The sequence below is a fragment of the Alligator sinensis genome, unplaced genomic scaffold (genome assembly GCF_000455745.1).
Source record: "Alligator sinensis unplaced genomic scaffold, ASM45574v1 scaffold995_1, whole genome shotgun sequence".
NCBI classification, from domain to species: Eukaryota; Metazoa; Chordata; order Crocodylia; family Alligatoridae; genus Alligator; species Alligator sinensis.
Window position 1 is genome coordinate 512710 of NW_005842960.1, and position 12962 is coordinate 525671.

At 45.4% G+C, this 12962-nt stretch overlaps 1 protein-coding gene across 1 annotated transcript in view; it reads left to right on the forward strand.

The window, feature by feature from the left end:
- LOC102382922 (macrophage mannose receptor 1) overlaps positions 1 to 11521 on the forward strand; it is a gene marked incomplete at its 3' end in the record, with an annotated part of 64416 nt that extends 52895 nt beyond the window's left edge. Inside the window, exons 19-23 of the mRNA XM_014526090.2 lie at positions 3640 to 3740; positions 6473 to 6609; positions 9110 to 9224; positions 10679 to 10851; positions 11431 to 11521. Of these exons, the coding sequence (XP_014381576.2) occupies positions 3640 to 3740; positions 6473 to 6609; positions 9110 to 9224; positions 10679 to 10851; positions 11431 to 11521 (617 nt within the window). The remainder of the gene's footprint in view (positions 1 to 3639; positions 3741 to 6472; positions 6610 to 9109; positions 9225 to 10678; positions 10852 to 11430) is intronic.
- Between the last annotated feature and the right edge of the window lie 1441 nt (positions 11522 to 12962).

A 12962-nucleotide genomic window follows, 5' to 3' on the forward strand; every position in this document is an offset into this window, starting at 1 on the left:
AAGGGGCTCCAGCCAATTCCAGAAATGGCTGCAGTGATCAGCCGCAGCGATCGGCTGTCTCGCAATGCCTGCCCCGCATCAGCGAGATTGGCCCCAGTCGACAGGATCGGTCATGGAGGACCCCTGACTAAGGCAGCACCAGTTGCCCATGGCCAGCCCCATGGACTTGTACACATCCAGATTTTCTAAGTAGTCCCTAACCTGTTCTTTCACCACTGAGGGCTGCTCAACTCCTCTCCAAACTGTGCTGCCTGGTGCAGTAGTCTTGGAGCTGCCCTTGCCTGTGAAGACGGAGGCAAAAAAGGCATTAAGCACTTCAGTCCTTTCTGCATCCTCTGTTACAAGTTTGCCTCCCTTATTTAGTAAAGGACTCACAGTTTTCCTGATTCTCCTCTCTTGTTACCCTTCACATCCCTTGCTAGTTACAGCTCCAATTGCACTTTAGGCTGAAGGACTGTCTCCTACAGTCTTGCAGTCCTTCATCCTCAGTCATTGTAGTGCAAAGCTTCTTCCCTGGCAGCCTGCATGACAGCACCTCCGAGGCTCAAATCCTGAGTTTATATGTAGCTGAGGGTCTGTTACCCTGGGCTAGGGACAGACATTACACATAAACCAGTTTAAGTGAACAGAAGCTAGTTTAAACCTGTAACAGAACAGATGTTCTGTGCACATAAACCAGTTTCAAAATAGCCAAAACTGGTTTGAGATATACCTGGTTGAATATAGTATCAGACTTAAGTGATTTGGCTCAAACTGGTTTATGCAATGTCTGTCCCAGACCCCTTGCTGATTTAAGATAAACCAGACCATCCCCCACCCCCAGCATCCTGGCATGCTCTCTGGGCTGGGCAGGGCTCTCTGCTGCAGTTGCAGGGTTGACTCCACCCCTGTGCTCTCTAGCCTGGAGCAGGGACAGGCCCTAGGAGAGACACCAGCTGGCATGGCCTCATTAAGGCAAAGTGGGCAGGGAGATGATGAATTCTTCCCTCCTTCTCCTCTTCCCCCACCACAGCCAAGGTCAGCCTGTCTGCTGGGGAGCAGAGGGGGCTGCAGTGGTGGCCCCTGGAGCTGGCAGACCTTGGCTGCAGGGAAGGGACGGGATGAAGGGAGGAATTAACCCTTCTCCCTGCCCCCTTCACTTTAATGGGGCCATGCTGGGTTGGTTGTCCTGCAGGGTGGGGAGGGGGGGCTCTGTTCCATGCTGGGGAGGACTCTTCCCCCTCCTCCTTCTCCTCCTAGGGTGGGGTGGGGGACTCTGTGAAGTGCTGGGTGGGGACTCTTCCTTCTCCTCCCCTTTCCTGCTGCTGCAGAGCTGGGAGGGGGGGCTCTATGTGGTGCTGCCTGGTCCCAGAGGGGAGAGGAGGTAGGGGCAGGGGCAGGGGCAGGGGCAGGGGCAGGGACAGGGAAGGGGAAGGCTCTGTTCCATGGTGGAAGGAACTCTTTCTCTTTCTTCTTCTCCCCCCAGAGGGGCAGCAGGAAGACAGAGCTCAGCTGGGCAGGGTGTGGGTGAGTGGGGGGTATAATGACCCCCACACAGTCCCCTTGTGGCATGCAGCCCCCACTGCCTGGCAGCAGCAGCAGGCAGGGAGGTCAGGGCACTTCTGCTAGCACAGGATCTGGCCAGTGCTGTGCAGGGGGAGGGAGCAGTGCCTGCTTTATCCCCAAGGCTCTGAGCCTGAGCCTGAGCCTGAGCCTGCAACTCCAGCACTCATAGCAGGGGAAGCCCCACGCTGGAGCCTGCTGCCTCTGCCGCTCCCTCCTGCAAGTCCCCACATGCTGCCAGGAGTGGGGGGGAGCTCCACCCCTGCTTCCCTGCAACGTCCAGCATGCGACATCCCACTCTCACACCCTACGCACCCACACCTTGCCCAGCTGAACTCTGCTCCTGCTGCCCCTTTGGGGGTGTGGGGTGTGGGTGTGTGAGCTGTCCAGCAGGGTGGGAGGGAAGGAGGAGGGAGAAGTGCCTCTCCAGCACTGAACAGGGCCCCCCTCCCAACCCTGCGGTGGTATGGGAAAGGGAGGAGGAGGAAGAGTTCCCCTCTGGGGCTGGGCAGCCCTGTATGCTGCGATTGCTCCTGGCTGCCAGGAAGCTACTTGGGCAGCCTGCCGGGGCATGGCCATGCCCCGCCTCCTCAGCTCAGCTTCCTTGTGGAAGGAAGGGCTGCTTTAGCGCCCTTGGGCTTCTGGCTTGAGCTACTGCAGGCATGTGCCTGCGTTTCCTGATTAGAAAGGGAATGTCTGTCTATTTGGAAACTGATTTACTCTTTGCAGGTCACACTGACCTGCAAAGATTAAATCAATTCAGGCTCAGGCTTTTGGAATGTCTTTCCTTAGCTCTGGTCTTGTTAACTCCCAGTCACCACAGGTGCTTCTCTTCAGGCTAACTGGCTTCCATTCAGAACCACTTCCAGCTTCTGGGATAGAAGCTAATTCTCTGCTTCCTGGTACTACTGTGGGGCAGCTAGTTTTACAGTTGGCAGATCACTGTCCTAAGTAGTCTCTGCCCTACTGAAGTATTTCAGTACCACTAGCTCCGCTGTAAGCATTGTGCCAGCCTGTAAGGTGCTCAGCCTGTTCTCCTGCTCTTAGTAGGCAGCCTGGCTCCCTGGAGTTCTCTTCACTGATATCTTCTGCTCATTAGTAACAGGGAATCTCTGGGTTCCTGTTATAATGTGATTATTTCCTTTCTTGTGCTGTCATTTGGGGCAAACAAAAGTCTTGTGGTAGAGGCAATATCTTTTATTAGACTAACTAAATAGTAGCAAAAAATGTATTTCTTTGCAAGCTTTTGGGCCCAAATGCCATTCCTGAGGCAATATGCCTGTTCTTCAGCCTGTTGTAGTTTTTATTTTGGAGGCATTTTTTAAAGTTTTGTACCCCAATCCTGGGAATCTGTTGAGTTGAGCATCTTTCTGTTGATATAGTTACTTATATTCCTCTGACCCCAGTCTCAGAATAGCTGAACATCTTGTCTTCAGATAGAAGGCGACCATTTGTCTGAAAAAGAAGAACTAACTGTACTTCAAATATTGTTGCTACATATTCATAATAATGGGCCATTTGGCTTTCAGATTTTCTTTCAGAATTGTGACCATCAGAAAGCAGCCCCTTTTGTCTGACGTGGTTGATACAACTTTTTCAACCTTTCTGTGCAACTAACCTGGACAAAATGAACTATTCCAAACAGGAGACTTTACCACACCTTCAGCTCTCCTGTGAAATATAGATAGTCATTTCTACCTAGGAGAACTTTTACAGTCTCTTCTCTCTCCTGTGCCTGATGAAAGGTGTGCACACCCAAAAGCTTGCAAATAAATAGAATTATTTGTTTGCAAATATCTAGTTCGTCTAATAAAATAGATCACCTCTTTCACAAGTTTTGATTCAGTTGATGATCACTTTTAATCATAAATCTGCCATTAATGTTAATGGATTTTCTGTTCTTAAGAGTGTATACACTTAATTCTGAGTATATCTTTCAGAATTATTGCCAAATTAGTTGTGTAATCATAGAATAAAAGAAATTAAGGGCTGGAAGGGACCTTGAAAGATCATTATTCCAACCCCATAATGGATTGATGTGTCCCTTTCAAGAAGTGCTGTTGTAATTAATAATTACCATTATATCATTTCCTTTAGCTGGATAGATGGTTCCCTAGTGAACTATGTAGCTTGGGCCCCAGATGAACCTAACTTTCAAAATAATGATGAAAACTGTGTGGTCATGGACTCATACACAGGTAAGTAACAGGACTAGATATTTATATTTTATTTGTGTGTGTTTACAAAACTACAGCGTATAATTTTTCTCTTTAACTGGATTTTGGAGCTTGCTTGCACATCCTCCAGTCTGATAAGGTTGCCGTGTGTGATTCTTCCACCATGGAAAACATCATAGACATCCATAGAGTTCTCCGTTCTAGTCAGTAGCTGGTATGGTCAGTGAAGAAGGGAATCTTATAACAGAAGTCCTTAGAATTTGGTGGTTGCTTTCCTACATGTAATTTTAGTATGTTTCTATGTCAAAATTTGTAAGATGTTATGGCTTATGATGTTATACCTAACTGTTAAGGGGACTCATCACTATCCCTCCAATGATAAATTAGAGGAGATAGGTAGATTCAGCCGATTGAAAATTAGCCATATTCTACTTTTCATTTATAAGAACGTTATTACTATACACCAAAAAGTACCACTGAAGAGTGAATGCCTATGAACTTGAAGATAAAAGCCAACCAGGCATGACCATGGAGGGGAAGGAGAGCATTTTTTCTACCAATGCAAGGGCAAACATAGCAGATAACATGCCTACTCAGATCAGGCAAAATGTCAGAGCTAACTTATCCTGTCAGTTACATCAGTGTAACCCATCTGGAAATAGTAGAGTTGAACCAGTGTAAATGACAGAATCAGGCTCTCCATTTTAGGATGTTTTCTGAAGTATTCATACAGCAAACCCACTGGAATACAATTTGCCTGTCTTTACAAAGAAGATACTGGATAACTGTGTCTCAGCTTGAAACTGACTCCAATGAGACTTAACTAATTAAAAATAAATGTTTTGAACACCAAACCATTGACTTCATGGGTGCATCCAGATGAGCCCGCACATGCTTCTTGCAGTCTCAAACTCCTTTAAGATGCTGCAAGAGGCACATGCAGGAACAAGAAAATGTTCCCTGCACAGCAAATTTGCAGTGCGGGAGCAAAATTAGATCCCTGGATATCCAGGGGTCAAAGAAATCCTCAGACAAAAAATGCAGGGCAGGGCTCGGTCCCAGACAGTGCCCTGAGGCAACCAGAGGCAGGGTCCTCCACAGAGATGCTTTGGTTGCCAGAGCATCTCTATGGTTGGCCCTCACCCTGGTGCTGAAGCACGGTGCCTGCCCATGAAGGGCAGGCAGTGTGTCAGCAGCAGGGAGCTGGACCCAGGGCTGCAGTGCTTGTAAGTAAGGGGTCAGGAGGGCTGGAGCAGGGGGGAGGAGACCATGGGAAGGACCCCTGCTGGCACCACCTGCTCCCCCACCCTCCCAATCCCTGCCCCACCTGGTCCTATCCCCCACCTGCCCCCCAAGCCCTCCCAGCCCCCTGGATCTCTGCCCTGCCCCACCCATCCCCATCCCTTGCCTGCCCCCTGAGACCTGCCCCTGGCACTCAGTTACCAGCAGTACAGCTGCCATTGGGATTACTGGCCCCCCCGCCCACACAGCAGGGCTGGGTAACAGCCCCAGTGGCCCCAGCCTGGGCCCTGCTGACCCTCATTGCCTTGTGCTGCATGGCGGGGCTCTGCCAGGAGGCCCTAGAGCCCCTGCTCCTGAGGTGAGTAGAGGCTTTTTTTTTTAAGTGCTGGAGGCTGCAGAGGGGGTGGGGGGTGCAAGTGGGGGATGGGGCCAGGCAGGGCAGCCATCCAGGGGGCTGGGGCAGCAAAAGGGGGTGGGGCATGTGGCCCCTGCAGGGGAGGTAGGCCCTGTTGGGGGGGCTGTAGACCCTGTTGGGGGGCAGAAAAACATTTAGGTTTTTAGAAGTCACTTTATTATGATGATAGAGACATTGGGAGCTTTTCAGATAGGCCCAAGGGCTATCTGAAATCAAAGGAATCCCTATGTGCTAAAAAATGGATTGAAATCGCCTGCACACAGTTCCATTATGCCATATGTAGACAGCCTCCAGTACCTAAAGCAGCTCATTTAAACCTAGCTCAGGTTTAAATACACTTACTGTAGCCTGTAATGAAGATAAACCTGTTTATCTTCATTAAAAGCCTGCAATTAATATAGATCTGTTTATACCACAAGAAAGACTTTTGCCAAACATCTCTCCATTTCTTTTCAACCCACATGTCTGAAATTTTCCCTTTGGGTTCTATGTGTAAGGTAATAAAAATACAATTAATAGAGACACGCGGTATGTGTTTTTTCAGCCCCCTTTTTTCCTATTCCTTGTTCATTTCTGTCACATGGTTGAAGAATGAGTAAAGCATTTTGCCATAGTCCTGGAAGCATGACTTTGATCCTCTAGATTTGTATACCCCATTTTATCCAGCTATAATAAACAAGTATTGAGTTTGGGCTGGAGCATTAGAAGTGGCTGGATGTTATGCCAGACACATCACTTCCTTTTGTGCTGTTGGCTGTAGAAGCTGGCATGCCTTAATATGCTCATCCAATAGGCTGCTAGGCTTGGGTGGACTGCTAGTCTTTTGGTTCATTTTTAGAGTTCATTGTCAGTGGATGCTAGGCAAATAATTAACTGTGCAGAGAAATTAATAAATACATCATTTGATAAATAATGCTTCAAAAATATAATGCATGAATTTTCCAGTAACTTAAAGAGGACTGACCTGAAGAAAGATGCATATTACACAAGTACAGTATGTAACTGCTTTTTAAAAGAAAAATGGAAAATGGAAGCTCATTGTTAGAAATACTAGTGTAACACATTGGCATATTTACCATAATTAATTCCTTTTCAGGTCTTTGGAGTGATGTAAATTGTGGCGCACTAAATTTTTTTATCTGTGAAAGACGTAATAGTTCCATTAAATCAACATATACACCTTTATTTAAACCTGGAGGATGTCCAGAAACTTGGCTTTTGTTTGATAATAAGGTACAGCAAAAATATATCAGCAGTAAATTGTATTTTGCAGTGGGATTGAAAAAAGTAAGACAAAGGAAATATTTTTGGATTGAAATAGGGATTTGGACAGGAATTATCCAAAGGCACATTTGAATTAGCTGGCTGAGCCTTATGGGATGCTAGTAGGTAAATATCTAAAGAAACAAATTTCCAAGTCACTGTAATTTGAATTGTTCCGTCAGCAGGCAGTCAGCAGCAGTTCTTATCTGTTGCTCTCTGGCAGAAGCTACAGCCATCAAAGCACTGAACATCTGGCGTCAGTCTAGCCTTCGATTTCTGTTGGGCAGCCTCCACTCATACATACTCTTACTTAGGCATATGCATCAAAGGTCTTGGGCTAGGGACAGACATTACACATAAAATGGTTTAAGTGATCAGAAACTGGTTTAAATCTGTAACAGAACAGATGTCCAGTGCACATAAATCAGTTTGAAATTGGCTGAAACTGGTTTGAGATAAGCCTGCTTTAATGTAGCATGCATATATATATGTGTGTGTGTGTGTGTGTGTGTGTGTGTGTGTACACACATATATACACACACACACGCACACGTACACATACAGACATATATGTATGTATGCATGAGCATGTATTGTGTTGGTATATATGTTTCATAGTTTCATAGTTGGTACGGTCGGAAGGGTCCTAAGCAGATCATCAAGTCTGACCCCTTGCCATGGGCAGGAAAGGATGCTGGGCTCAAACAACCCTGGCTAGGTGGATGTCTAACCTCCTTTTGAAGACCCCCAGGGTAGGGGCGAGCACCACTTCCCTTGGAAGTTGGTTCCAGCTCCTAGCTGCCGTGACTGTGAAGTAGTGCCTCCTGATTTCATAGATTTCATAGACATTAGGGCTGGAAGGGACCTTGGAAGATCATCGAGTCCAGCCCCCTGCCCAAAGGGCAGGAAGTCAGCTGGGGTCATAGGATCCCAGCAAGATGAGCATCCAGTTTCATCTTGAAGGTGTTCAATGAAGGCGCTTGAACCACCTCCGGTGGCAGGCTGTTCCAGACCTTGGGGGCTCGGACAGTAAAGAAATTCTTCCTTATGTCCAGCCTGAAACGATCTTGAAGTAGTTTGTGACCATTCGACCTCGTCATCCCTTGGGGCGCTCTGGTGAACAAACGTTCCCCCACATACTGGTGGTCACCCCTGATAAACTTGTAGGTGGCCATCAGATCACCCCTAAGCCTGCGCTTTTTCAGGCTAAAGAGCCCCACGGCTCTCAGCCTGTCATCATAGGGTCTGTTTCCCTGACCTCTGATCATGCGCGTGGCTCTTCTCTGGACTCTCTCAAGCTTCTCCACATCCTTTTTGAATTGTGGAGCCCAAAACTGGACACAGTACTCCAGCTGCGGCCTCACTAAGGCCGAGTACAGGGGGAGAATGACGTCCCGGGATTTGCTTGAGAAGCATCTATGGATGCAAGCCAGCGTTTTGGTCACTTTACTAGCCGCCGCATCACATTGCAGGCTCATGTTCATCTTGTGGTCAACGATGACCCCCATAAGCTTTGTTAAAAAGCTTCTGCACAGCTATTGTAATCCATCAAGTGAAAGTATTCCTGGAGGCATTTTCAATCTGTATTTATTGGCTGTGAGACCATTAGGGTTAGTGTTGCACGTTGAATTTAAGGTTGTAATTGTTTATCATGCTGTGCAGATTTTTGATTAGGTATTGCAGCACACAGCTTCAGAGTGGTCTGATAAGAGTCTGAGAAGTCTGAAGCAGAAAGGACAGTGTAGGTTGTGTGCCTTCTGCCGAAGACAGAAATAGTTTGAGCTAACTTAGTTGGTGACTTCAGCAGGTCACAGGCTGAAGTAAGGTAACAGGGTCCTGCAACTTAAAATATTTAAGCCTAATCACACGTAAGGCCAAAATGGCTTTACCAAGGTTTTCAACCTTATTCTATTCACTTACTCTTCTGCTGCTTTACATATCTCAAAGTCAAATTTTGCAGATTGTGTTGCCAAGAAAAATTGTAAAAGAATATGACAAATGAGACATTTTCTACTTTTACAGGAGTTACTGTCACCTTTCCCCACCCCCTCTCAAAACATTCACTTCCTATGACCCCAGCTGACTTCCTGCCCTTTCGGCAGGGGGCTGGACTCGATGATCTTCCGAGGTCCCTTCCAGCCCTAATGTCTATGAAATCTATGAAATCACTGCCTCATCCAAATTGCCAATGAAGATATTGAACAGTGCGGGCCCCAGGACTGAGCCCTGGCGAACCCCACTGCCCACATCCCTCCAGGTCGAAAATCACCCATCCACCACCACTCTCTGGGTGCGGCCCTCCAGCCGATTTGTGACCCATCTGACAGTGTAGGTGTCGACACCACAGTGTATATACACATGTATCTAAAATATGCTATTGGCTGCAGGCAAGTGGATAATATATACTATATATAATTTATATATTCAAGGCACTGGGTTTGAATATCTAATTCATTCTTTTCTTTTCAAGTGTTTCAAAATATTTGGTTCCAATAAAACAGAGGAGCTGACATGGCAGGATGCACGAACAGCTTGTGTGACACTTGGGGGAAACTTGGCTACCATCCCAAACAAACAACTACAAGGTACAATATCTGTCCCCTGCCATGAAAGATGGGATATCAAACAGTTATTACAAAAGGAAAATGAATTATGGCAAAAAGTGTACTTATCCAGTTACCATAATATCCTGTCCTTTTACCCCCCTGAAATCCTGGAAATGTAGGAATTAATTACATTTTTTGGACAAATTGAAATTACAAGAATTATGTTTAAAAGAGGAATCTTTTAATCTATGCACAGTCTAACTGGTTAAACACATAATTAAAGAATACAGGACATATCTACAGGTGATGCTATGTTGCTATAGCAATGTGCTATGGCAACGTAGCATCCACGGGCAAAACCCGTGATGCCACAGCTATGTCACCATAGTGACATACTCCCTTGTTATAACACATTGCTGTGGTATCATAGTGCCTAATAATAACTGTGCATAGCATGCACGGCATAGTATGGGCTGTTACTGCACCATCTTTTAGTACTTCCAAAAGGAAATACTAGATGATAGCACAGTAACAACAGCACCATAGCAGCATGTGTAGACAGGTCCACAGAGTAGTTAACTAGTGACAGATCTTATCACTTCCTGTCTTCTCCTACAGAAGCTTAGATACTGTGATAGAGCCCCAGATAAGCAACCTTCAGAGCTTAGACCCCACCTTAACCAGAGCCATAAGTGTAAAACTGCTGAGAAGGGTAAGAAAATTGCAGTGGATGATTTTTCTGTTAAAGAATATAAATATAAGGAACTAGCCATAATGTTGAGTTCAAATAATCTATTCATAGCCAGAGGAACTGTCAAGTCTGAAAATGACTGTGAAGGAATAACAAACAGATTGGGAACGTGGGGGGTAGGAGTAAAACTGTAGGGAATGAGGCATAAAGAAATAAAGGCTTAAAAGACCAAAGAAGTGCTGTTGTAGATCTGTGCTGGTATCCCAAGATTTTGTTTCATTAGAAAATTTCCAACCAGCTCCAATTATGAATATGTTTACAGAAATCATTAGAGGTTTGTAAAATACTATGCTAACCATAAAAAGTGTAAAAACTCATCATGAAAATAATTAAAAAAGAATGTAACCACTAACCAGGTCTAATAATGCCATTTCCCATAAAACGCTATCTGATCTACTTTCAATGTTGTCCAGCATTATCAAAAAAGAAAGCTTGATAATATGACCTTGGTAATATTAGGAAATGTGGAATGTTATTTTTAACATGCTCAAAATGTTCCTTTTCGTAATGCTTCTTAAAGGCCAAATGGCTTGTTTCATTTAGAGTAATGTTTGAGTACATATTCCTTGTGATTTGACCAAGGGTTAAGTCAAACCATAAAACATGTCTTTACATGCATTCTGGTGGGTGGAAGGAAATGTGTTTTTACTCTGGCCCCAGTTCTGGGTGTATATTAATTTTCTCTGCCTTGAAAAGGCCATGTTCAGCTTTGCTTCCTGAGGAATAAGTTATTTCCTTTCAGCCTTCCTCTTCTACCACTTAAAGGAAGTTATGACTGATGTCTGGATTGGACTGAATGATATACATCTAGAGATGGCATTTCTTTGGACAGATGGAAGTAGTATCTCTTATGTCAACTGGGCCTTTGGTGCACCCTCAAACAACGACTTTTATAATATGGATGACAACAGTGACGTAAATATTACTTGCAAATCATTCTTAAACAGCCATTGATAGTTTTAGCAATCAAATAGATGGTAATCAAATGAGTGTTTTGAGTAATACATTTTAAATTTATCACATGAGGTTTGCATTTGTTCTGAACGTACCATACTTTCTTATATATCACACTTCCTCCCCTCCTGCCCCCACAACTTTGGGACATGCACCTTGGTTTGGGAAGGTAAAATGAAGAAAAAAAATTGTCCGGGGTCATGCCTGAATGCTGGCTACATGGAGCAGGGTCAGAATCCCTTGCCAACCTCACTCATCCTCCTTTTGTTGCTCAGCCAGAAGTTAGAGGTTTAACCCTGTCACAGATGCTGACAGTTTAGTGTTTGAGTGACACTGCAGAGTGGGCTCTGGCCTTCCTGCATGTGGCTAGGAAGGGAGCAGAGCCCCCGGCAGCCATTACTGTGTAGTTATGCCTCCATTCCAGCACATAAATTAGCTTTCTCACTTGAAACATGCACCCCAATTTTAGATGGCTAAATTTGGGGGGGAAAGTGGATGTGGTATGTGAGCAAATATGGTATGTATGATCTTTTCCTTTAGGCAAATTGTGTCATAATGGCATTGGGAAATGGGAAATGGAGAGATAAAGACTGTGCAGAAGCCAAAGGCTATATATGTCAAATTAATTCAGGTAAGTTCTATTGTAATAACTCTCTAAGTTATGAGTAAGTTAAAAGAAACAATTATAAATTCAAATGACCTTTTTAGTTTTGCTTCTGGATTTAAATCTGGGTTTTTACAGATAACATACTCCCCGTGGGGCACATCTACATGTGCTATTACTGCACATGAATAAACTGCAGAGCTTATTGCTCTGGAGTTTATTACTTCCGGGCATGCCATTTAAACATGTGCCCAGGAGAAATTAACTCTGGAGCAATAAGTTCCGCAGTTTATTCATGCAGAGCATGTGGAGCCAGGGTGGAGCAACCCTGGCTGGTAGGGGGTCCTAGGGGTCAGCCTGCCAGCCTAGGGCTGCTTCATGTGTCTCAACGTGTTGTGGAGGGGCTGGCTGGGGCAGGAGGGGCTGGCTGGGGCAGGAGGGCATTTCAGTGCAGGGCTAGCTAGCAGGCACTCCAAGTGGTTACACTGAAGCACTCTAGTGCCCTAGCCACCCAGGGCAGCATCTATATGTTCTTTGCTGTGGAGTTTTTACAAGTAAATACAAAGTAAATATCCTACAGTGGAGTAAACTAGTTTATTCCAGTCAAATAGGGACACACATGCAGACACTGAAATGTTTACTGTGTGGCTAATTAGACAACTGCTTGCTAAATATCTCGTGTAGACATGCCCACTGGGAGACATTCTGAATCGTTCAGGCCTCCAGAATTTCTCCAAAGTTCCTCTCCAAGTATTATGGTTCACATCATGCAAGAGTGCAGTGTATAAATACAGTCAACTGTGAAGTCTTATCGCATGTTGGCAGAGGGAATAAATATTTAATTTTTTAATTTGTTGTACTGAACGTAAGACTTGTCACCAAAAGATAACTAAGCAATTAGGGCTGTGCGAAACAGCATTGTTTCATTTTGACTTGCATTTCACTGTTTTGAAGGGACAGTGTTTCATTTCATTGTTTCATTTTCATTTCGAAGCACTGTTCTGTTTCGTTTTGTCAAAACTGTTTCACTGTTTCGACATTTTGCCCATAGCCTATAATGGGGAATCATGAAAATGCCTATAACTTTGTCATTTCTTGCTTGATTTGGATGAAAATTGCAGGGATGACAGCCCCTTCCAAAGGCATGAAGCTGGCAAAGTTTCAAGGAGTTAGGTGCAGGGGTTTTTGCTGTCAAGGTGCTGAGAGCAAAACTAATTCACTTGGTGGCAATGGCAGCCTGCTGTCATCCGCGTGCATGTCTGGGGCCCGCACCCCCGGGAGGAGTCTGGCAGTGCTGGCAGGACAGGTTGAGCTTCGTGGGGCTGGCAGAGCTGCTCAGAGCACAGCCCTGGCTTTCCCTGCCTCCCGCTGCCGGGCTGCACTCCAAGCAGCTCCACCAGGCCCATGGAACTCAGCGTGGTGACAGGAGGCAGCAGAAGAGCCAGTGGTGTAGCCACTTGGAGCACAG